The sequence below is a fragment of the Tachypleus tridentatus genome, chromosome 10 (assembly GCF_004210375.1).
Source record: "Tachypleus tridentatus isolate NWPU-2018 chromosome 10, ASM421037v1, whole genome shotgun sequence".
NCBI classification, from domain to species: Eukaryota; Metazoa; Arthropoda; class Merostomata; order Xiphosura; family Limulidae; genus Tachypleus; species Tachypleus tridentatus.
The window spans coordinates 145914528-145941188 of NC_134834.1; the positions used below are offsets into that span (position 1 = coordinate 145914528).

A 26661-nucleotide genomic window follows, 5' to 3' on the forward strand; every position below is an offset into this window, starting at 1 on the left:
AAAATATAACTATAGAGTAGTTTCTGTTTAGGATTTCTGATTTTGAACTCCATTGCAACAGAGATACATATCTACGAAATGGGCAAAACATGTTTATTTTATCCATCTTTATAAAATATGTGAGAACGCTATGTGTTAGAAATCAGTGATGACGAGAAAACCAACGTATAGAGAAAAATATATATGTTAAAAATATATACCAAAAAACGACTGGTTTGGGTTGAGAAAATTGTTATGTAAAGGACCGAACAACGTTTCGACCTTCTTCGGTCATCGTCAGCTTCCTGAATCATCAAACCAACCATCCAGAAAATAAAATTCTCCTTCTCAGTTTTAACTAAATTAAAATAAAATATATTCAACAGCTACAACTCTAAACCAAATATAATTTTGTAAAAGAAAGAGACTCCAGCTAAACTTCCAAAGCTTAAACTAATTATATTATAGTCATTCAACTTTGTATTTCCAACATTATACAACTGCTAAAATATAAAAGCTCATATAAAAATCATCTACTAACCTAACATTTTTGAACATCAGAATGAAGTCTCTTCATGTACTGCAGTACTTCAAGTAAGAATTAGCTTGACTGCTACATATTTAAAATAAATTTATTTTTTGGATTAAAAATTCCTAAAAGCAAAACCAGGAACCCTATGCTTTTCACTACAGTTAATAATTTCACCAGCAATAGATTCTTGTATCAAAATGTATCTTACTTTTCACAAAACTAATGAGGCTATAACAAATTTCCATAACCAAGTTCAATAATTTTATACTACTCAATGTAAAAACTAGTCTTCGATGTTATGCTTTAAGAAATGTCAAGGTTCTGATAGATGAATGAAAACACATTCAGAAAATGTAGGGTTTTCATAGTAAATTTAAACATATTAGTGCACAAAACTCCATCCAAATCATTAACAAACAAACAAATGTCATCAATAATAAATACCAGCAGGACTCATTAGTCATATTAACTCACTTGGAAAATTTCACATTGATCATTGTGGCTATTTGTTCTCAATGATCATTGTGGCTATTTATTGAATAGTGACTGACGTAATACAGTCACTTTTCTCTTTACTTTCACTTGTAAGTTCTTAGAAATGCTATCATTTCCAAACTTGAAGACTCCTGAACAAAAAACGATAAAATCTGTGCCATCACTTATCATGTCACACAGTGGTGCAGTGTAGGAACATCTTAAACTGGTTTCTTTTTATCACCAAACTCATGAGGTATTAATGGGATATTTAATGAGCTCTGAGCTTAGCTAATGTTTTCCTGTGTTGTCATGAAAAATTGTAGTTACACCTGTCTTAATCATTTCAAATCAGTTCTTTATAGAAAATGTAAATAGATATTTTTGTACCCTTCAAAAATTAATGACACATTCAAAATTGTTTATCATATCTGAATTAAAGACAACAGAACATAAAGTTCAATACTGAAGAAGGAACGTTCTCGCATTAACTTTATTACATCTACAAGTTTTGAGAAGAAGAAGACATTACCTGTATCACGTAATCTTAAACCAAATTTGTCAGTTTTATATTTCAATTACTGCAGCTTTATTACTCATGTCTTCAAAAAATCATTTTTACTGCCTTACAGAGCCGATTCCATAATAAAGCTCATTAATAAAATCCTGAACAAATGTTTGCTGATGGTGAACAACTTGATATTGCAGTTCACTGAAAGTGGTATTGGATTTTCAAGTGTATATAACATCTTCAAAATAAATTGTATTAAAATAATTTAATAAAAGATTCAATTTTAACACTGGGAATCGCACGTTTAGAAATTCACTTGTACTCGTTGCAAACAGGTTTATGTTGGATCTATGATATTTGAGCAAGGAACACAAATTGAAGAACATCTTAATGTAAATAAAGGAAATAGTTTGACATTTACCTATACATCTACTGTTACAAGATGTGAATGAAAAGTCTTAAACATTTTTTGGATAAAGGATTCTTCACTGTTCAGACAATTAAAACCAAAACTAAGTGAAACTTCTCTTATTCTATACGTAATGTATTGCGAGACATTAGTAGTTATAGTATTAATACTACAAATAAACACTAATCAGAACAATAACCAAGTAATATAACCTATCTGATTTTGATCACAGAACATTTCAGGATACACAAAACAGGTTACACAACGAAAATACGGACGATTACTACATATTACAGAATCTCCGACAGGACCTTGATGATTTAAGCCTAAACTCTGATGCACTGCTGATCAAATAGGACCATAGGATATTTGTTTTATTTTATTTTAAATAATAAAACTGTTTATTTAGATGTTGTTGTGGGTTGAAGCGAATCAGTTTACATCCTATGATATGATACAAATCAACATTTGTTAAGATCAATCAGATTTTGTATTTATTTTCAAGTGTAAGAAGTTGGAAGTGTAACAACTGATTTTTTCTTTATTTTACATCGGTTAAAAAAAGACAAGCTTCTTCAATAAAAATGTCAATCGAAACAGAATGTGGCGGTAGTGGAAATTTTCATTTTTCGAAAGTATTTGGATAAAATAAATTGAAAAGTTCCCAGGTACGACAGTAACATACATAGTAAAATAATAAATTCGTAAAAACAAATATCATGCTTTTAAATACTGTCCACTCATTTCTGGAGAAAAACGCCGGCAATTCAAAATCCATCCAGTTTCTGTGATCAGCTAACGCATTACGTTACTCGAAATTACAATCGTACAGTCAGCATCAAAAGTTCTCATGAAACTTTCTCACTAAAATTAGTTGCATTCAGCCATAACCTCTTTCTATAATCATGTATGCTCCTATTCTGTGTTTATAAGTTATAAATTACTATAACGAACTAATATGTTCATATATTTATTTGTATATCGAGTTAGTGTTTATATTAAAATCTTAATTATAAACGTATAGATCAATATTTGTTTCAACCAAAAGAGCAGGAACATGTCAGGAGGAGGTATACCTAACGTCCTTGAGGCCAATTTAACCACTGTACATTTCCCTTACCTTCACTACAACTACTATAGTAGTGAGCAAGATATTGTGCAATTAATAATTTTCAGCATAGCCGTGATGATAAATAAAATTACAAAAAATGTTCCGGAACATGTGAGTTTATTCTTTATTTCTAACCTCTAGTCCGTTCTTCCGACGAATTTTCCCACTTAACGTTACAAAAGCTGTAATTTGTGTCTGAAAGTGACAATATATATAAAATGTTGGTAGCCAACGTTTGTTCTCAATTTCCAAAATTCTCCTGATTAAGGATTTGTTATGTTAAACTTGTTATGTATTTTAACCCCCCTCACAGGCAAAGTCATTTTCCCCTTTTACTTGATTATAACGCCTTTCAGGAAATTTAAAAACTTCTAGTCTTGTTGGGCGAGAGTATCTAAACATGCTTTATAGATCACTTAACTTAGTTATTGAAAAATTAACTGGTTTAATTAAAAGCAACACCCCTACTTTGGGCTTTTGTGATATTGTGTAAAAAATGTTTCTTTTTTCATTTGAGCATTTCAAAGCCTGTTTTATGGATCCAAAAAGTACATTTGTATTTTCCTTGAAATCTTGAACTAACTATGTACAACTTTTTCTTTCTTTTTTAATGATATGTTTGTGATGCCTAAACCTGCAAAGTATGATCTGTACTCTGTAAATTCTTACATTTGTGAATTTTCATAATAATAATATTGATAATATTTGATTTCAAAATTTTCTTTGCTAATTATATACGAATTTAATGTAGGAAAAATTAACACCTTTTCGCATACCTTACGTGCTGCATATGATGTTTTTGCTTAGTAGCAGAACTTATCAAGACAACTGGGTTTACAGCACACTAAACCTCAGTTAAAACGATCTTTAGTCATTTAAAATATATAAATTGTTGTGGTATATGAGGGTATTTATATCAACTCTGGAACAGGATGAAAGGCATTGTGACCTGCAGTGAGTATGGTCTTAACGCTCTATATAGTTCTCATTAGAGACCTGAATAGAGCCAGTAAAGATATACTTGATAAAAAGTATTATCATTTTTATTATACATATCACTTTTTTACATAGATTAAACCAGTAGAATTTTATTTCAGATAATTGTTTAAACTTAAAACATTTTAGCTATAGATCTTTGGAGTAATAGTACTTACTACTTTCGAGTGCATGATTTCATAAACACACACAAACCATATAATATTGTATAAGAAATACGTGAACGGTAAACAGCACAAATGATAAATAAAAAGAAATTCAAATAAACAAAGGTGTGTGTGTTTTTCTTACAGCAAAGCCACGTCGGGCTATGGCCTACGGGCCCGGCATGGCCAAGCGCGTAAGACGCGCGACTCGTAATCCGAGGGTCGCGGGTTCGCGCCCGCGTCGGGCTAAACATGCTCGCCCTCCCAGCCGTGGGGGCGTTATAATGTGACGGTCAATCCCACTTTTCGTTGGTAAAATAGTAGCCCAAGAGTTGTCGGTGAGTGGTGATGACTAGCTGCCTTCCCTCTAGTCTTACACTACTAAATTATGGACGGCTAGCACAGATAGCCCTCGAGTAGCTTTGTGCGAAATACAAAATCAAACTTCGTAGGGTGTGGATATACGAGTGTTTGTTTTGTTTACCACTACTTTGCCTCTTTTGATGGATCTTCACCAAATTCAACATGAAGATTCTTGTTTCCATGAAGAGATACATGTAAATTTACAGTTTCATATTTTGTGTTTTGCCTTTTCTATGAGAGTTTTCGGTTTTAAAAGAATATATATGTAACTTATAAATATAAATAACTTTCATGTCCTAAGATAACCTTTTATTAATCATGAATTTACATAACTTCCATCCAGCTCGTTTCATTAAATGGATAGGTTGGTTCTTTGTTTTTAATTTTGTGCAAAGCTACAAGAGGGCTATCCGCGCTAGCCGTCTGTAATTTAGCAGTGTAAGACAAAAAGGAAGGCAGATAGTCATCAACACCCACCGTCAACTCTTGGGCTACTCTTTTATCAACGAATAGTGAGATAAACCGTAACTTTATAACGACCCGACGGCTGAAAGGGAGAACAAGTTTTTTGAGAAAGAGATTCGAATCCATCATCCTGAAATTACGAGTAATAAGTATCATAAATTTCATACATATTAACATTTAATTAAATCCTAAATTAAAATTTCCCATTATTTCAAATTATAATACGTAACAATATATCACATGTTAGTATCGCTATAGAAGTTAGCATAAATTTTAATCCATAAAATGAGAACAACAATTGTAATTTATACATTGTTAGACGCACGTTACCACAGACTCGAGAGATAGAACATTACAGGTAATGAATATTCTAATATCATACAGTTGTGTATATTAACCCTAATGAAGCAGTAAATGCGAAAGGTTTGTTAAATCTTAAAATACCTTCATATGTGTGTACTTATATATATATAGTTACATCTCTAATATATAGGTCGTTTTATTTTCTAAAGTTAAATAAATTCAAAGTTACTGCTGTTCGCTTATTTGAAATTGGTAAAATCAGTTTACTAATATTGTTTAGATATAAAAGCACTATCATAGCATATTATTGCAATAAATATTGTCTAACCCACAACAATACTCTCTTATTATCCGTTAGTAACGGATTTGTGCAGAATGAGTTCAATTTAAAATAGTTCGAAAGCCAGAGAGAAACACTTGACATGTTGAAAAACGTTCATACGAAATCTAACATCTTTTTCGGAGTTCTTCTGGTGTGTCTGTTTGTTGTTATTAAAACAGACACCCAGGAGATTATATTTCGAAAAAAAGGTTCAACAAAAGGAAAAATCTATGATTTAGATAAAAAGAACAACACTTATACTTTGATGTCTAATCCCCAATGGCGGGTCTTCATACGGAAACTAACCAACACAGGTAAAAAAACCAATTCTTCCTATATTAAATCTATTAGGAACCAGCAGTGTTTTAGCCAACCTGACAATCAATAATGATTATATTCTTTAACTCTCACATGATTTCAGTTTGGTCTGATTGTGCGTCCCGTTATAATATACATATGTACCGGCCCCAGTGGAACACAAAGTAATTTATTTAACACGTCAATGTTACTGTTTCGTTGGTGATAGCATGAACTTTCACTATTTTTGTCAGTGAATTGAAAAATATTAACTTATAAGATTTTAAAATATATTACACTGATCATTGTTTGAGCGTTTTAATTATATATCGATATACTGAATAACTCAACTTCATTCGTACTAAATTAGGTAATTCGTAACCAAGACCGCATTATCATGGTTTATAACAAAGTTGGTTTATCAGGTAAACATTCTTCTAAGGATGATACGATACCTTCCTACTGTAGATGTTGAATAAATTATGATACAAGAACCAATACATATTCTTGTTTTGATCTGTTCTGAAATGAAAAGCCGGGGGACTAACGTGGAACTTCAATAGAAATGATTGTGAGAAATATATCAGTATATGTTGGCCAATGATCTGTGCAAAAATAAAGAAAATTTAATAATCTTCAAATATCCTGTCGTTAACCGTTTTCTTGTCTTCTCTATTATAATAAGCCTTAAACTCATTTATTTTCACCAACAATTATTAGTAGCTTGTGCAGTAGTTAATTTAGCTGATTTCTACGCAATATAGTTTAGATGCTTTTCTGGATATGATTAAATCATTCAAGTGGAAAAGTTTAGATGATTTCAACAGTACAAAACTAACTTTTTAGAGATGATGCAGTTGAAGATATTTTTTATAATAGCTTTCACATATACTTTCTCTTTGATTTATTCGATGCATGTTTTTTTTTACAGAACGTGGTAGTTCGATGACAAAAACAACACTGTCATCTCGTGGAAGAGATTTCAACATAACAACATACGAAGAGGAACTACCAACGCTGAAGGAAGAAGACAAGAACAGTGAATACGAAAGAGAAAATAATAGAAGGAACATTATTCGTTTATTTGAAAATGCATCATTATTTAAATTTATAATTTTTTTTATTGCTTTTATGTTTGTGATGATTCTAATAAATGCATGTTTTAAGTATTATCGCTTCGTATTTTAAATGTTGTTATTTTTATCACTTTCTGTTTTAAATGTTGTGTTATTTTTAGCATGTTATGAGTGTATTTTATATGTTGTTTTTTTATCCCAATAAACTTTTAGGTGCACGAAAATTGTATATAATGTAGAAGAACGTCACAAAGTGAATGGTCTCTCACACCTACATAGATATGAAGATCTAATGATTTATACTAAAGAATGAACTATCCAATCATGTCCTACTGTTGATGTTGAATAAATTATTAGTAGCTCGTGCAGTAGTTAATTTAGCTGATTTGTACGCAATATAGTTCAGATGCTTTTCTGGATATGATTAAATCATTCAAGTGGAAAAGTCTAGATGATTTCAACAGTACAAAACTAACTTTTTAGAGATGATGCAGTTGAAGATATATTTTATAATAGCTTTCACATGTACTTATTTCATTAATTCGATGCGTTTTTTTTTTACAGAATGTGGTAGTTTCTCTTTGCGATTGTACTTTTTTTCAAGGACTCTTTGTAACCATCCTTTATAAAATTTCAGTCTTTATATATAATATTATTTAACTAATTTGCTTGTATTAAAACTGAACATATTTGTATATTAAAAATATTATTCTCATAAATCACAGAGAAACCTTCAGCTATAACACCCCTTGAAACATTTCATGAAGCCAAGGATAACAAAGAATTATTCTCGAAAGAAGAAAGACACATCACAACAAAAAAAACCATAACTTCATATGAAGACATTTATCGTGCGATGACAAACACAAAACTGTTATCTCCTGGAAGAAAAATCAACATGACAATATACGAAAAGGAACTGCCAATGGAGAAGGAAGATCGGAACAGTGAAGACGAAATAGAAAATTATATGTTCAACAATACAAGCAGCATATTTCATATATTTGAAAATGCATCCTTCTTTAAATTTCTAATCCTTTTAATTGCTTTTCTGTTTATCATGATTCTGATAAATGCATGTTTCAAGTATTATCACTTTGTATTTTAAATGTTATTGTGTTATTTTTATCATTTTATCACTTTGTATTTTAAATGTTGTGTTATTTTTATCATTTTATCACTTTGTATTTTAAATGTTGTTGTGTTATTTTTATCATTTTACCACTTTGTATTTTAAATGTTATTGTGTTATTTTTATCATTTTATCACTTTGTATTTTAAATGTTGTTGTGTTATTTTTATCATTTTATCACTTTGTATTTTAAATGTTGTGTTATTTTTATCATTTTACCACTTTGTATTTTAAATGTTATTGTGTTATTTTTATCATTTTATCACTTTGTATTTTAAATGTTGTTGTGTTATTTTTATCACTTTGTATTTTAAATCTTGTTGTGTTATTTTTATCACTTTGTATTTTAAATGTTGTTGTGTTATTTTTATCATTTTATCACTTTGTATTTTAAATTTTCTTGTGTTATTTTTATCCTAATAAACGTTTGTGAAAATCATCATACAGTTAAAGTGCACGAAAATTGTATATAATGTAGAAGAACGTCACAAAGTGAATGGTCTCTCACACCCACATAGATATGAAGATCTAATGATTTACACTAAAGAATGAACTATCCAATCATGTCCTTTAAAGATAAATACAAAAATATATTTAGTCTAAAATGAACCACAAATAAGATCTGACATCTAATGAAGTGAATTTTAAATATAAAATTATTTTTGAGGTGTATTATGTTAAGTTGATTGTTTTTCAGTTTTTAAATGATATACTTCACCTTTAACAATTTTCAAAGTGTTCTATATGTAAAGCATGCATATTACTTACTACACTAACAAAACCAAAGTATTTTTGATATGAGCAGAAAAGCTATGTCTGTTCAAAGTGGGAGGGTATCGAACTTTAACTCTTAGGCAGCATTTTTTTTTGTAAATTATGTAACCACATGTCAGTATAACTTACAGATCAGGTAACCGTTATGTGACTTTAATTTCCGGTCATCTGGTGTCCTATAACTCATACGATATACCTTAGGCACGATAACTACTGTTGTGTCTTTGAGCATAACATTTTACTCAAATTGTTTTTGTTTATCCAGCTGAAATTTCAGCACTGACTCCAATGAACGGTATGGGCAAACGATGTATATTTCACATGTGGCATATATCCCAAACTAGAATACAAACCTGTGTACATTATATGCGTGGTCTGTATCCAAAATTAATATACATGCCTATGTAAATTAAATACACATTTACTAAATGTCTTCACATTTGAAAATTTCAGGTCAACATGAAATGTACACTAGACTAAAGTATAAAAAACAGGGGAAACTAGCCTACTGTAGATATTACATCAATAAAACTTGGTAATAAATTGTACTAATCATTACTCTTGATCACGTGTGTTTCAGTAGTAAACTCTGGGCCTTAAAATGTTACAAGCTACTGATTGGGCACAGAAAAGGTTACTCACAGTGTAGATCTGTGCTTCAACATGAACAAGTAAACTTATGTGGGACAAGTGTGATCTTGTTCTTCCCACTGAACGGTCAGGTTTCCTTTAAATGTGTTGTTGTGTCCTTTACCATAATACTTTCTGATAAAATAAGTCCTTTGAATCCAAAATTCAGCCAAAGTATTCCATCAATTGTAACACAGTGGTTCCGTAAGTTCACATTTGAAACTGAAAACATCTAGTTTGAGAGTGACGAAAGAAATAGTGTATGTAAAGCATGCATACAGCATTACAAAACAAAGGAAGTGACTACAAACTCAACAATACAAGCAGGTAAAGATACTCCTGCAACAGAAATTAGCAAGAAGCAGGATATCTACTATACACAACCATAGTTGTTGGTGAGCTATTCCAAATCCACAAGAATATCAGACATATTTTTGTAAGAAAGGAGTGAGCCACAATAAAAAGAAGCAAAAAAAACAGGAATATAAGAATGAGAGAGTGTAGAGCACAAAATTCCCAAGAAACTGGAAAACATTAACTGAAAGGTTACAAATAAATCACTGCAAGTGGAGTTGAATAATGATAATCTATGGATATCAAAATACCTTGTGAAGGATTAGAGAACAGTGGTTCTAGTAGAGTGAAAAGATGATTTTGGTTATTAACCAAAGAGTTATTGATTGAAAATTATGTAGCAGTGTAGTGTCAGTGTTTGTTCTCTTTCATTTTTAAAAAGTTATATCAATAACACTGGTTATTTTTCTCATTTGTTGTTACCTTCAAAAATAGATATTATTGTGCTTTTAATTTTCACAATAGCAAAGTATCTCAATAAATTACATTTCCAACTATTCTGTGTCACAATTTTAAATTTTAAGCAGCTTTGTTAACAAAAAATAATTTTATTCCAAATATCTAGTGAACAACAGGACAATAAAAACTTTACCATACTCCATTCTTGGATTTCTGTTTGATTACACAAAAATGTATATTAACAAGTGTATTCTATGAAAAAATTTTCTGTATTTGTTGTTAAGAGTATCAACTGTTTAGGTGGAGAAAATTTTGATCAAGCATAACTTTTGCATAAATAAATTAAACATTTTATACAAACTTGAAATATATCTCAAACATAATTTTTAATAAAACATAACATAATATAGTAGTTTGGAACAACATGAAACCTACTGATCCATCTTGTTTGTCTCATCCTCTAAATTAAACTAAAACTATTTATAAATAAATTTTTAAAAAATCTTAAAGCTAGCCCTTATCATTCATATACTTTTCAAAATTTCTCTTAAAATCACTTTAAATTACTGCTTCCACGTCATCAGGCAACTCTTCCAAATAACTACTACATTAAGAAAGTGAAAACGACTCCCATCCTGCAGAAATTTACATTTACGTCTCTCAGTCCCACCATTCTCACCATGAAGTACAAAACAGATGTTGCATCAACACTATCAATTTCATTAGTAGTCTTGAACATTTCAATCAGATTCCCTCTTACTATTCTCTTTTTCAAGACAACAATTGTATCAAGTGGCTCACATATTCAATTTCTAACCTCCATCATATTCCTTGGCTAAATATGTCCTATATTAAGATCAAGAAAGTTGATGAAACAGGAGATTAAGACGTTGAAAAGGATGAATGCAGAAGATTGGCTGAAAATATAAAAATAACAGTTTGGATTTCTTTAAATATATAAAGTGTAAACAAAATGCCAGGATGCAGTGGAACCCTCAAGGGGTGAAAAGAAAGGTTTGTATATGATGATTACAAGATGAATGGGTTGTTAATTGTTTTTGCTTTTTATTCTCTTTCTACTATTGAAGATTTAAGCAGTATTCTACATTTTGAAGATGGAAACAAAGATGGCTGCATTAATTCTGAGCTAGTCAAGGCAAAATTTCAAAGTTTAAAGGAAAATAAATCTATTGGCTAAATAATATTTTCCCGAGGGTTTTGAAAGTGGTTATAAACTGGATATGTCAGACACTTGCAACTATTTTTTGTCAGTCCTTCAACATTGACCATGTACTAGAAAGTTGGAAGTTAGCTCATGATGCTCCTCTTTTTAAAGGAAGTGAAGAATATTGTTTCAGTTATTATAGGTCCATTAGTCTTAAGTCAGTTATGTACAACTTTTTGGTAAGTTGCACAAAAGAAGCTTTGCAAAACCATTTAACAAAGTTTAGAGTTTCATTGGATTGTCAACATGATTTCACTAAGGGAAAGTACTGACTTACAAATCTTTTAACATTCTTGAAAAAAGGTTACTGTTGTAGAAGGGGACTCTTAACATTCTTTGAAATATATAGAGTGCAAATCATTTTCAATTCCTTAGGGAAACTTGCAGGCATCTATTGATAATGCATTTCAGGTCAGGTACCTACTTGTCTTCTTATAAGACGTGGATAATAATGCTATAATGAATCTCGGAAGAAAGCCCTCATAATTTCAAATGTTACAATATCATATTTCTTGGCAGTCAACATGAATGGAATGTAGATTCACAAATGTCCTTAATATCAGATACAGATGACTATTTGTATTCACAAAGCTATGAAGCATTATTCAGATGAATGGGAAAACAATTTTAAGATCAAGAAATTGTTACAAATCACAATGAATACTCAAGAGCATAAACATTCTTTCTTTTTGGTCTTACACTGGATCTATCCATTGATTTGCTCTTTCTCTTGGTGAAACAGGGAAATTTATGAGTTCATATAATATTTGGTGAGACGTTAATAACACTATAAACATTCTTGCCATGCAGATTTTTGGTCAATTTTAGAAATTTATCAGTCTAGAAACATCATCACTGATATATGAAAAGCAATGAACATTATACATATTTATTCTCTACTCTCAGAAGATTTGGGTTCGCAAAATATGCTGGGAATTGTGTTTGCCAGTAATCAGTTACTTAACTATATAGACATCAACAATTTGTATCTAAATTATAAATGTCGAAGTCACTGGATCTGCATCTACTTTGTCCAAATAAAATAAAGAATATTCTGATTTCCTTACTCGGCTTCCACGTAAAAATTAACCAAATAGAACTATCTAAAATGGACTTACAATATGAAGTTTGAGGACATTATTAGACAATGTGTGGCGAATATTGCATATGACATGGCTATTAAAGACGTAGACATATATCCAAACAAAATCTGTTATCAGAATTTGAATTTCATAAAGATATTGATATGTTTGTTCATAATTTTGTTACAAGGTGATTTAGTGTAAAAATGTTTTTCTAGATATGCCTTTTCACATAGATCAAATATCCAACTGATTTTTAAATGAAGATTAATAAAGGGTTTTAAAATGAAAATACTATCAGAAAGCATTACATTAATCTGTTTTATATAGCAGGTATGAATCTTAAATCATGATAGCCTTAGTTATAGATCATGTGATGATTTATACTCTAATTACCTAGAGTTACTGCTAATAAATGGCTTCACATCATAAGATGCTGTCACTACATAACATAATTAGATTTGATTTATTCATGCAAACCTGTAATTATTGTCAATGATTCACATCACTTCCTCTGATTATCTGTCATTTCATTTTAGCAAGTTAAATTTAATATCTAATTAATCAGATTAATTAACTGTTTCAGCCATTATGCCCCAGTGGGACTTCAGAGTTCAATGACTCTTGTGTCTAATTAAAGAGTGATTAATTAATTGGGTGGTTAATGTATACAAGATATGCAAATTGAGATAAATAACTGTTCCATTCTTTACACCTTTATGTCCTTGGGTGATGTGAACTTACTTCTGTCTCCAGAATCCCATACTAACCATTCCACTGGAAATCTGGTCTCGATAATTGTGGTGGGCAGAGCACACATAGCCCATTTTGAGCTTTACTTCAAACATACAAAGAGTCACAGACTAGATATTAAAGTATTGTCAATATTATAGCCTCATTGTCATTGGGTGGTCTTATAAACCTCATTTATTATGTGTAATAAAAAAACAACGTATTTCATAAAGAAAAGCAAATTATTGATGATTTTTTATTTTGGTGGTTCTTAGGCCTTCTATAATTCACGAGATGTATCAGGACAACAACTTCCTAGCCTCAATTTCTATAGGCGACTTTACTAGTGTGTCCTCATATTGAGTAGCGTGATATCCACATAGTTGTCCAGCTGCTTCAGGTATCAGAGTGCTGAAATCACATAATGTGGAATCAACTTGTGTACATGCAACTTGTGTCTCTTTACTTGGTATCATGTTACACGTGACTGGGACACGTGGATAGATTTTGCCACTAACATTTGTGTTTGTAAATTATTCTTATCACCACATATTCTTACCATGGTTGAGACACAACTTATTGCAGGTGTCTTTCTGGATGGTCCTGGTTACCCAATTTCATCAAAATTTCCCTGTTTTCCGTGTTGTCCAATACCGTAAACTATAAGTTAAATATTGGACTTGGAAATTCCAAATTCTTGATCTGAATAAATTTTATGATTTGATGTGGGAATATACTGTGCAGGATAAGACTGTTACATACTCTTCTCAAAAGTGATCATTTTAAATGACATCACATTACCTACGCACCACCAAGCAATTTTACAAAGTAGTTTTGATGCATTCCGTTCGAATGCAACTTCATACGGGCTGAAACTGTCAAATGGCTGGCTGAGTTGCATATTCAAATTGTTTTAATACAATGTACTTAACATTATATTGTTACTCTTATGCAATATTGTGAAGTATATGTATAAAAAATTAACATTTACAGACAAATCAATGGACTTGACAAGAATAATTATTACACTCTCATACATTTCTGGTAAAAAGGTGTGTCATAACAAATCGTAGTGCCTTATTCACTTATGCAAACGATGGTTATTTGCACCTTGCAAGAATGATACATGTTATGTCATGTTTTCCTCTTGAAATTACTTCCTTTGTCATTTACTGTGCTCACCAATAATTAACCTATACTGTAACAACTTTATGTAAAAGGCTTGAAGTTGATTTTAGATTTCACATGTTAACAAATTTATCCCAAACTTGGCCTTCATGCAAATGGAAGACTACACAAAATCCACTTACATTGCACTAGGGCATTTGAAGGGCTTGTGGACAAATAGAATGGCTTTGATTGTCTCATCTTTCATGTCCGTTCTCATGAAAACTGATGTTTATATGGAGGTGTGACTAGAAACTTATGATCTTTCACCACCTTCATATTCTTCACAACCAGAAGATGTAACCATATGAGACATCCCAGCAGCTTTTTATGTCACAAAGTTATATTTTGAAACTTTATTTTCTTTTTGTTGCTCCGTATTAACTCGAATGACATTTTGTGATATTTTATTGTTCTTAACATTCTATTGTACAAGTTTCTTCTTCTGTGTAGAGCATTGCAACATCTAGTTTTCAGACTGCTGTGGTTTTGGCTCTGTATAATTTATCAATCTCTCTATGCTTATATCTTTCTTGGGAAATGGTTGTGACATATTCCCCTATCCATAACAATACCAGTAGCATTACATTTATACTGAATATGACATATATGCTAAATAGATTGCTAATAGAGTATCAGTTCCTATCTGCACAAAAGTCAATGTATTAATATATGCAAATCGTTCTTGTAAATTGCAGTTATTTTTCTATATTATTGTCATAAATAAGCTGCATTTATATATTAAAGTTTCATGTCTATTAAATGTTACAGGTAATTTTTGAAAGTAGACTAAAACTTGCATTTACCAAAATATGTTAACTTCTTTCCATAGCAATAAGTAGTTTTCTACAGAACATGATCATAATTCATAGAACTATCTTGAGTAATTCGATAATAAAAGACCCAGCATGGCCTGGTGGTTAAAGCACTTGACTCATATTCTGAGGGTTGCAGGTTTGAATCCCCTTCGCACCAAACACGCTCGCCCTTTCAGCCATAGGGGTGTTATAAAGTTACAGTCAATCCCACTCTTCATGTGTAATATAGTAGTCCAGGAGTTGATGGTGGCTGTTGATGACCAGTTGTCTTCCCTCTAGTCTTACACTGCTAAATTAAAGACGGCTAGCGCAGATAGCCCTAGAGTAGCTTTACGTGAAATTCAAAACAAAACAAACAGTCAATCGAAAACAAGAACATGCAATACAATCCTGCATATTTATTTTGGGTAATTATTTTAACTACCACCAGGTGAAGATGAGATAAAAGTATGAGGGGAAAAGTGCAGTAAACAATGGCAACAATGTTTATTTTAATTCTTTCTACACACACATATGTACACACTAATTGTTCAGGTAGTAGGATCTATGCAGTAGGTTTGTTTCTTTGTGTTGTAACTCCACAATCCAACTGCTGTGTCACTGGAAGGTCTAAGCAGAAGCAAAACAAGAAACTGAGAGACAGGATGTATGTTATTGCTGCAGAAATGAAAAAATATTCATATATATTTAATCAGATAACACTTAAATAGCCTGAGTAAAGACACTGAAGAAACATAAACATGAATGCTCTTACGAGTACAAAAAAGTGGTAATGAACATTGACAAAACATAAATCCTAATGAGTTACATGTTAAGAAGTCATAAAGAACTTGAAAACAGTATGTTTTATGTTGACAAGGAGTAAGAACCAGAACTAAACCTTAATAAGGATGTGTTTGGGGCAAGGAATAACTCACAAAGATTATACTTAACTTCTACGTATAAAATGTAATGAACGAGAAACAGGAATAAAAGATCTTACTCTAAAAGACAGAGTGTATGTCAATATCTATGTATGTCACCAAAACTGCTATGTCATCTCGTTAATGGCATCACAGACAAAAATGAATTCACATTTTGGATGTTCAAGATTCATGCAATTAGAAAATAACTGTGGTATGTTCAACAACCATTTCTTTATGATAGAACACAATTTTCAATACCCGGATTTTCCTCAACAAGAATGTAACTTTCACTACGACTGTACTTGATGGTTTAACTGGATTTATTAACATAATTTTTAATGCAGTACTGAGAACCTGGAATTCTTTAAAAGCTTATTATTCTTCATTAAATATGATAGTATCACTTTTAATTCATGAAATTATTACAGTTAATGTCAGTAAGACTTAAAAAATGTGAGCAGTACACATTGAATCATTTTCATGCAGTGAATTACATATGACTAAAAAGCATAATTGAAACACATTTTCCATGCAGTACTTCCTGGAAAAGAAAATAGTTTTTTAAAAAATATTCACTTTTAATAAATTATTTCAATGAGACACGAATTCTGTAATTAGACAAACAGCTGACTGTAGGACAGCATTTCTGAGAGTTAATATATATACACACAAGGTTTCATCAGTTAAGACTAAGCTAACCTATCAAACATACATGTGAAGAAACAATGAACAATATATGAACATTACCTCCTAGTTGGACATATTTATGAGTAATAAACCAGAATAAAATATCAACAATAATGCATTTTAATTCAAAGAGCAATAACAAGTAACTAAACATTAATTTCTAAGTATACATGTGGCAGACATGTAAATTATAACCAACCATAATATAAGTAAATGTCATATGTTAAGGGGCAAGTAACCATTATTAAACATTATTGTCTAAGTACTAAAACTTAAGGAATAACAAACTAGTTCTAAATAATATATCGTATGCAGACATGTGCAGGAGTAATACACAACGTCAAAACTGCAAGTCCTCTGAGTTACAAATTCAGTAAGAACAAACTATATCTAAACAATAACTTTTACATGTTAACTGAGAAGGACAAGGTATAAAGCAGCTAGAGCAAAGTAAAATGTGAAGTAAATGCCAGGTGCAGCATCAACAAGGGAGAAGAAAAGAAACAATGGATAGAAAGCATATGACAGGCAGGAAAGTTGAGAGATAATTAGTAGGTAGACAAGTATTATGAAGCAAGGTTGCTCCATTTCATTCTCTTTAACTTCAACTTCAAAATCTGTAAAAGAAAATGTGTGACAAAGACAGAAGAACAAGGTCCAGCTGGCAACATGGACTCCATCAAGTGGTAGACTATTTTATATTGCTCTTCTTCTTACTGTATTTTCATCTTGAACATAAGAAATAGTTAGTAACTGGGTGTCACATGTAATCACATCAGTAGAAAAAACAATTCACATTACCCTGTTAATTCATACTGGAAGATTGAAAGTATGAAATAAAGTAAATATTTCAAGAAGTCTTAGCAAATATATAGATGTCTAAGTGAAACTGTGTTGAGGAGAAAGATTTCAATTGTGAATGTAGTGGGAACATCTCAGCAAGAAGGTTTATTGCACTCTTACTGGTGGAGGGTTTTGCTGAATGATACATCATCAGTAGTGGAAATTCATATGTTCCACATGAATTTTAGATGGGTCTTTCAAAATACTGGTGGCATTCAAATCTCAAAGACAAAAAGTACAACTTTAAGACAAAAATAGCTAATATGTGCATGAAGGTGAGTCATCATATCAGAATTTTATGGTTTCACTGCTCTTATAACCATGTCTAACTAATTCTTGTACCATAAAAGTTGTAACTCACCGAACAAATGTGTATCTCACAATGATCATAAGAGCAACTTATGAGCTGCTCGTGAGTGTACCTCACCTGACCTTATCCAAACTATTAACTTTTGAATTTTAGATACTTTATAACAACAAATAAAACACATGAAGAGCAAGAGATATAGCACTTACCTGTTCTTTCCTTATTATGTCGATTGTCAATGAAACCTAAGCCTATTCATTTACACTGTGTGTTTGTGTGTATTTCTTTACAATAAAGCCACATAGGGCTATCTACTGAGTCCACTGAGGATAATCTTTTACACTAATAATTAAATACTTTTTGATATATAATGCTCTTAAGAACATTGAATAATAACAAGAAAAAGTCAACAATATCCTATATCTATTATGTTGTTTTTTTCAGCATTCTAATTATAAAATAAAAGACTAAATATTCAGCAAAGCTAGTCAGTATGATTTCTGTAAAAGCAAATTAGAAAGTGAACAAAGAAGTAGACCATATGTTATACTGAAAACAATGTAATATAATATGTAATTTATTAAATTAAAACTCTGGCTTTCTATTGGTCATAAATAATATACTACAAAATATATGAGAAAACTGCTGGCAATTTGTAAAAGAGAGAATATTACAGGGGGTGTGGTAAGTGAGTCTGATTTTCTTGTTCGTGGTTCATTAAACAAATAAAATTTAATGGTTTGTTTCTGTTTCCTTATAGCAAAGCCACATTGTGCTATCTGCTGAGCCCACAAAGGGGAATCGAACCCCTGATTGTAGTGTTGTAAATCCGTAGACTTACCGCTGTACTAGCAGGGGACAATTTTTTTTAATGATATAAAATTTGTACTTTGTCTCAAAAATATTTAAACAATAACATACAATTTAAGGCTAATTTTCAGAAGAGTGGAAAATAAATTAGTGAAGAGGGAAAACCAAGAAAACATTTTTCATACATGAGGAGAGTGAGAATTTTCCATATATTTCCTTATAAAATTAAGTTAGATTTAAATATAATTCTTTAAAAGTCGTGACACATGCAGTTTGACCAATCTATAGCAAGAGGGTTAAATCTATGAATTTTAAATTATTTTCTCTACCCTAACACTAAACAGCCTCATTTAATTTGATCAACCACGTAACCATTAACTACTACAATAAAATCAGACAAAATATTTAAAAATTACTCTTTCTTCTTTCTAGAAAGACTGCAGATAACAGAAAAATACATTTATCTATCCTAACCTGATTCAGACTCACAGCAATATGCATCTGTTTTTATTTAATTTTATCGTTTTATTGATCTATGAACTGTGTCTAACTGTGAACCATTCAAGAAGCCATAAAAACTTAAAACAATACAGCAAACAGCTAAACAGTATTAACTTGTCTAATACAGTTGCACGAAGACCTTACCAATAAATTTTACTTACGTTTTGTATCTAATCCAATAATGAAATAAATTTTAGATTTTATTTAATTTTTACAATGGTAAATGAAAAACGTAAAAAAAAATTAATATCTACATCTGGCCTCACTTTTTTGCTCTCTTAACCCTACTTTTCTGTAACAATGGTTGGAGTCTATAAAATTTTTATTTTGTATAACTAATGCGAAATAATAACATTCACATACCATGCAATCTCCTTTATTATAATTTAGCTGCTTTCTAACTTAAAAATATGTGCCTTAAGATTATTCATTTACATGGCCAATGCGAATTTTGCAATATCTAAAATCAATCTGAAAGTCAAATCAAACACTGTCGTCAAAACGAGTTAACCACATACAGTACCAATAGAAAATATTTTGATCTTCTTGGTACTGTACATGGTTAACTCGTTTTGCACAAAATTAAAAAACAAACAATCGTTTTATTTTTAAGAGATATTCAAAAACTACCTTTCCAATCAGCCAAGAATATAAGTACGGGGAGGAAGAAGAGGTCATAGAGAACCTGACCCTCCAGGGTATGTACCCATACACCGACGACATTCATTCATTTAAGAGTTGCCCTGTAGTAGATTATGCAGCTCCAGCATGGATAACTGTAAGCAATAAAATAATTAAAACCAAACTACAAACAATCCAAAACACACTCCTCACAACTGTATACAGAGTCCCATGAACTATATCAGCTCAATTCATTCACAAATACTCGTACATACCAACCATACCAGATAGACTCCTACATATTACAATAATGTACTTCAATAAGAATTGGATGAAAAACGAATTACTATGCGAACTAGACAGGTACCTCATACATGATGAAGCTAGTCCTAAATATCTCTCCCCAGTTAACTTATATTTTAAATATAAAAATAAATAAAAAAGAAAAATATATATATAAATTTTAAATAATAATTAAAAAATAAAATAAAAATAATATATATATATGTATTAAACAATAAAAAAATGCCATCAACAAACTTGACATTCTGCTGATAAAATAAAATAATCACTGTATACGAACCACAATACATGGACATTGCCCTGAAAAGGATCAAAATGTTTCGTTTATTTTTGAATTTCCCACAAAGCTACTCGAGGGCTATCTGTGCAAGCCGTCCCTAATTTAGCAGTGTAAGACTAGAGGGAAGGCAACTAGTCATCACCATCCACCGCCAACTTTTGGGCTACTCTTTTACCAACGAGTAGTGGGATTGACCGTAACATTATAACGCCCCCTCGGCTGAAAGGGCGAGCATGTTTGGCGCGACGGGGATGCGAACCCGCAACCCTCAGATTACGAGTCGCATGCCTTAACACGCTTGGCCATGCCGGGCCAGGGGGATCAAAATAATATTCAGTTCTACAGTTATAAATACCAATCCGTCAAGAACATAAGTACGGGGAGGAGGAAGAGGTCACAGAGAACCTGACCCTCCAGGGTATGGACTTTTCTTACCCAAACACCAACGACATTCTTCTTCTTTAAGAGATAAATTTGTGTTTCATTTGATTTCCTTGCTTTTAGATTTTAGTTTGCACATCTATTTATTTTAAAAGCTATAAACTAAAATAAAAAATACTTTTCATAAGTTTCAAGTATTAATTAATTCCAGTATTCGAGTCAACATCCTGAAGCACCATCTAAACTTTAAAAGTACACGCTATAAATATATCGAGATATTTCTGTTAACTATACAATATATTATGGAATTAATTTATTTTTCAGAGTGAATTAAAAACACTTAAACAACATAACTTATAAATTAAAACTTTTAGCTTTTATTTTTATGTACCTTAGATACTTTTCAAAATTTCACCACAGATATAGAATTCACAGTTGACAAATAATCAAAGCTAACAGAAGGTTCTCGCGCTTTCGTAAAGTGCATTTTTTAGCTGACTAATAAAGACCAAAAGTTCGGTCCCTAAATTTATTGTTTCATTTTCCACTGAGAGGGCACGTCCTGGGGTTATCGTACCTGAAAGGTTCAAAGTTCGCGTCCCGTTGTCATAAAAACTTGCTCACAACTTAGGAAAGTGGACCTGCTATAAGCTCCCATGTGCGTCAAACAGTTGACTATGGATTCTTTTGATTTGCTGCCTTTCCTCTAGTTCAAATTCAAAGACTACTGTGCTCAGAAAGTCCAAACTTAGATTTACGTTAAAATTCTGAAACAAATACCTTCACTATGTTTTTTCCATGTATTAAAACAGACACGTAAGAGTATTTGTTATAATAGTTTTCATGGTGTCACGTTAAGCTACTGGATGAGGATGGGGGAGATGCGTTATTAACAGAAAAAAAGTATCTTTGGAAGAACTCTTTCATGCGCTGGACGAAATAAAACCTGTATATGACGGACCTGCTGAAAATAAGACAATCTCAATGATACAAAATGGTAAATTGCATGAACTTAATTCAGTTTATATACATAAATTTAGATATGAGAAAGTTACAAACAATAAATATCAGTCAGAATATTCGTCTATTTATCCATTGCTTTTGGTTTGTAGTTACATGATAGAGAAATAGAATTAATAGCCTTTCCTGGTACAATTAAACCCTCTCTTACTATCACTTTCGAACTACAATAAACTTGAACGATTTATCTAATAAAAGAATCAACATGTGTTATATTGACTTATATCTCGAATGAAAACTACTTAGCTACCTTTTGTTTTCGTCTCGGTACAGACTGGTATTAAAATTGCCCATAACTGATACTTCCAAAAGCTCCTTTTATGTGACCATCTAGAGATAAAGTTTTGTAATTTGTGATATCTAATATCACATTTCCGACATCATTTTGTATGAAAATGTGGCAATATGAGTTTTTAAATGTAATTATTCTGGTTTACTTCAGATAAAAACTTTATGAATCAATTATTGCATAATAAGAGCGAAAAAAAAGAAACTTTGATTGAACTTTGGTCGTTTGATGTATTCTGTTCCTTGACAAATGTATACTGACTTTTTTATAGACTAAAATCTATCACGTAGAACAGACCAATGCAAACTAACGATTTAAAAATCGTTATAACATCATAACTTTATCAACATGAATGTCTGTAAATAACCGTTGCAATCTAAGCACATTAAGCCTGAATAAGATACGAACAAACAAAAATGTAAATAAAAGAACTGACTTGGATTCTAATTTATAACAAGTTCTACAATTTTTTTGCATATATTTTACTTTCTTAGAATCGATATCTGAATGTCTTTTTATCTTATGCTAAAAAGCAAAATGAAAGCATTCACATGTCAGTTAGATTCAATTAATAAAATTCAATTGTAGCAGGTGAAGATTTGAAACAAATATACACCGGGACAATTTTACTAAACATTTACTATTATTTTTTAGTTATGCACACGAAAGTATTAAAAATGATATTTAGTTAATATTGTACCCAGCAATCAGACAACAAAAAACGTTAAAGAACAATCGCGAGCTTCTCAAGATGATTTAATGAAGTACTTTATTGTTCATTTAAAATTCGTTCAAAAAAACACGGACAAGAAAAATAAAATAATTTTAAACCTTAATTTATTATTCTTGCTTATACCTGTCCCGATAAAAAGGTTGAGCGTGAAAACGTGATTCATCAACAGTATGTATTTGACAATGATCATTTGATTGTTTTGTGTTCATCACAAAGTTACGTAACGGGCTAGCCGAAATTTGGGTACTGAAAAAGAGCCTTTTTAGTGTTATAAGCTTACTCCCAGTTTTATCATTAACCCGCCGGTGCATTTGATGCAATCATTATTGAGAAAAGTTCCAGTAGAATAATCAGTTAAGTGTTTCGAAAATACACTATTATAAAACAAAACCTCAGGAAATGAAAGTATAAACAATTAATACAACAAAACTATGTGTAAGAAAAACTTTTTTTTTCAGGTTCTTATAAACAAAATGAAGGGTTAGCAATAGAATTCACACTTTCACCATTGTTATGTGACATATATATGGATGCATTTGAAACAAAATCTATAAATGGTGCCAGATCTTAGTGTCATATTTGGATAAGGTTTGTATACATCAGTTCACAGGGAACGTAAAAAAACTGTGAGTACAGATGTCACAGATAATACAAATGCCAGTTAGAAAATAAACTGAAGTTCAACATGGACAATATGCACTGATAAATGAAAATAATAAAAAAACAAAATTACAATTTAATATCCTTAAAATGACCGGATAGGTTGTTTCGACCAGCAGACCTGGCATGGTCAAGCGTGCGATTCGTAGTCTGAGGGTCACGGGTTCGCATCCCCGTCGCGCCAAACATGCTCGCCCTCCCAGCCGTGGGGTCGTTATAATGTTATAGTCAATCCCACTATTCGTTGGTAAAAGAGTAGCCCAAGAGTTGGCGGTGGGTGGTGATGACTAGCTGCCTTCCCTCTAGTCTTACCCCACTAAATGAGGGACGGCTAGTGCAGATAGCCCTCGAGTAGCTTTGTGCAAAATTTCAAAACAAACAAACAAGTATACTCATGAACAGTACGTGGAAATACTTATACTTGCAGAGTGAATCTTATATAAAGTTGGATACACTTTAATTCATTGGTGGACTTCTATTCAACAAGTTTCCGGAAATTTCAGTTACTTTATTGACTTCCTGCTTTGCTTCACCTCTGAGCGTGACATCGAGTTTCAACTCGTGAAAATCTTTAATAATTATTCATGTAAATATTTACTGAACATTTATTTGACAAGAAATCCTGAAGTACGTAATACAAAATATGGTAATGTAACATTTTCTTGTTGGACCCAAATTTTTATATTTCATATATTAGGCACTTAAACAATAAAGCAATCAAATAACTTCTATTATTTACATCGTTAATACATATGTGCTTTCGTCATGAAAGAAAAATGAATTCTTGAAAGAATTATTACTACTGTTATCATAAGTTTTATATGCAGTATCTCATCCAATTATATCAAAGGCCTGGCATGGCCAAACGCGTAAGGCGTGCGACTCGTAATTTGAGGGTCGCGGGTTTGCGCCAAACATGCGCCGTGGCGATGTTATAATGTTACACTCAATCCCACTATTCGTTGGTAAAAGAGTAGCCCAAGAGTTGGCAGTGGGTGGTGATGACTAGCTACCTTGCCTCTAGTCTTACCCTGCTAAATTAGGGACGGCTAGCAGAGATAGCTCTTAACTAGCTTTGTGCGAAATTCCAAAACAAACAAAATTATATCGAACTACAACAAAGGAATTGTCAAGAGCACAAGAAAAACTAATATTTACAGATCGTTATTACTATTTGCCCATTAAATCTATATGAAAAGTTAAGTGTAAAAATATCACATTATAAAGTCAAATCCGTACTTCAAAAAGCCCAAAGATTTTCTATGGGATAGAAAAACCAATAAACCTCTGGTTCCAGTTAATGCCCTACATGAATAAGTTTCAACATACATTACAAATAGTCTTATAACGTTGTTTTTCATCTATTTACGTTTGTTTACATTTTATCCTGACAGAATGACCTCTAATACCAAATCAGACTTTCTCATCTTTAACTGTATGATGGTACATTTTGGTCTACATATTTTTACGCCTCAAGATTATGAAAATACTTATCGTTGTCGCAAAATAGCTCTATTTAAAAAATGTTACTGTTATTCTACATTAGTTTTCTAATTCTGCGACATGTTAGCAAAGCAGCTTTCCACGTGTTTCAGAAAAACCACGGCATCTTCTGGAGAAGCATTTCAAATTGTTTGATATCTGTGGCTGCTGCTTTTACTTTGAACATTTTTGTGTCTCGTGAAAAAGAAATTACCGAACTGTTGAAACTATTAAACAAGTCTTAGTTGTCCATTGTCAGAAGGTTATAAAATCCTTGGGTAAAACATACAAGTTTATAACTGTAGTCTTTTTCATTTATCTTCTCACTTTTCTTATTATAGTTATTATTAAACTTTAATTTATAAAATCATCAAAGATGTGTTTTACAATACTTATTATTTAAAAGCTAATGAAATACCAAATGTTCTGATATATATATTTGTTGCTTTCGACTATAACCTGTACTTGGTCAGCAGGTATAGTGTACTAATGGTTATTACAGGGGTCTATCTTTCAGTGGTGATGATACTGGAACAGAGACTGAAAGTGTGATATAATGAGTCGGCTTATTCTTTCGGTCATTTTGTTTGTTCTGAAAAGTTTACTGTACAAATAATAATGTTCATCTGGATTGTTTGGTTTGTACTTCTTGCTCTTTCAGAAATAACTTTTCGAATGTTTACTGATCTAAAAGGTGTTTCGTGGGTTTTGTCTGCTGTTATTTCGTTAATAGCTCTCGCTATTCCAGTTGTGTTAATCTTTTTCTCATATGTTGGTATCAGCTTCACAGAACGTCACAAGAAGTATCTAAAAAGGTTAAGATTCTTGTTTATAAAACGGAATGATAAGTTAGGATTAAAAAACCAGCTGCAAGTCAAAGCTTTAATCCTAGAAATGTTGGGAACTGATATCAGTTTAAGTGCATGGGGATTTTTTACGCTAGGAAAACCACTTCTACTTACTGTAAAAATTAGCTTGTTCTCGTATGGTATTACTTTGTGTCAATTGGCTGAGGCTGTCAAGTAGAAATATTACTAAATTAAATGTTTTGTTTAGATTTATAGTTGTGTATTCAATGTTAACAACCCTGAAAAAAGGGGAATTAGTGTAAAACACATAGTGCTGCATGCATTAAATTAAAGAGAAAAAACATTTTGAGACAAAATATACGTACAAAGAAGAAGAAACTCCTTCCGACATTTTCATGTCCTCTTATTTTTACCGTGTATGAGTTAGGAGGACACCTAACGGCAACAAAGAGAGTTTCTTACTCTTTATATTAATATTTTGTACAAAGTATGTATTATTAATTTAAAATAGTAATTACTTCATTATACACCCTACATATAGTAAGTTATTTAAAATTTTAGACAGTTGCAATGTTTATTTGTGGGTATGATTACATACTCTATATTTAAATTTACTGCTCATTACATATGTGTAAGAACAGTATTCTGTGGAACGCACAGTGAAATGAGTTTGTAGACTCACAGGAATGACACCTGTTATGAGCCGTACTGGTAGTTCTTTTACAAAATTATA

General features: G+C 31.5%; 1 protein-coding gene and 1 long non-coding RNA gene across 7 annotated transcripts in view; one reads left to right on the top strand and one right to left on the bottom strand.

Moving 5' to 3' along the window:
* LOC143230543 (uncharacterized) overlaps positions 1 to 8872 on the top strand; it is a 57625-nt gene extending 48753 nt beyond the window's left edge. Inside the window, exon 2 of the mRNA XM_076464296.1 lies at positions 6840 to 8872. Within this exon, the coding sequence (XP_076320411.1) occupies positions 6840 to 7096 (257 nt within the window). The 3' untranslated portion in view covers positions 7097 to 8872. The remainder of the gene's footprint in view (positions 1 to 6839) is intronic.
* A 6808-nt stretch (positions 8873 to 15680) lies between these two features.
* LOC143230544 (uncharacterized) lies at positions 15681 to 26356 on the bottom strand. 6 transcript variants are annotated; one of them, XR_013016500.1, is made up of 3 exons: positions 26294 to 26356; positions 19981 to 20126; positions 15681 to 15954 (listed from the first exon to the last, which is right to left on the bottom strand). It is a non-coding gene; the product is annotated as an uncharacterized LOC143230544 (long non-coding RNA). The 6 variants fall into 6 exon arrangements; XR_013016504.1 differs by lacking the exon at positions 26294 to 26356 and adding an exon at positions 21513 to 21528; XR_013016503.1 differs by lacking the exon at positions 26294 to 26356 and adding an exon at positions 20990 to 21007.
* Positions 26357 to 26661: the final 305 nt, after the last annotated feature.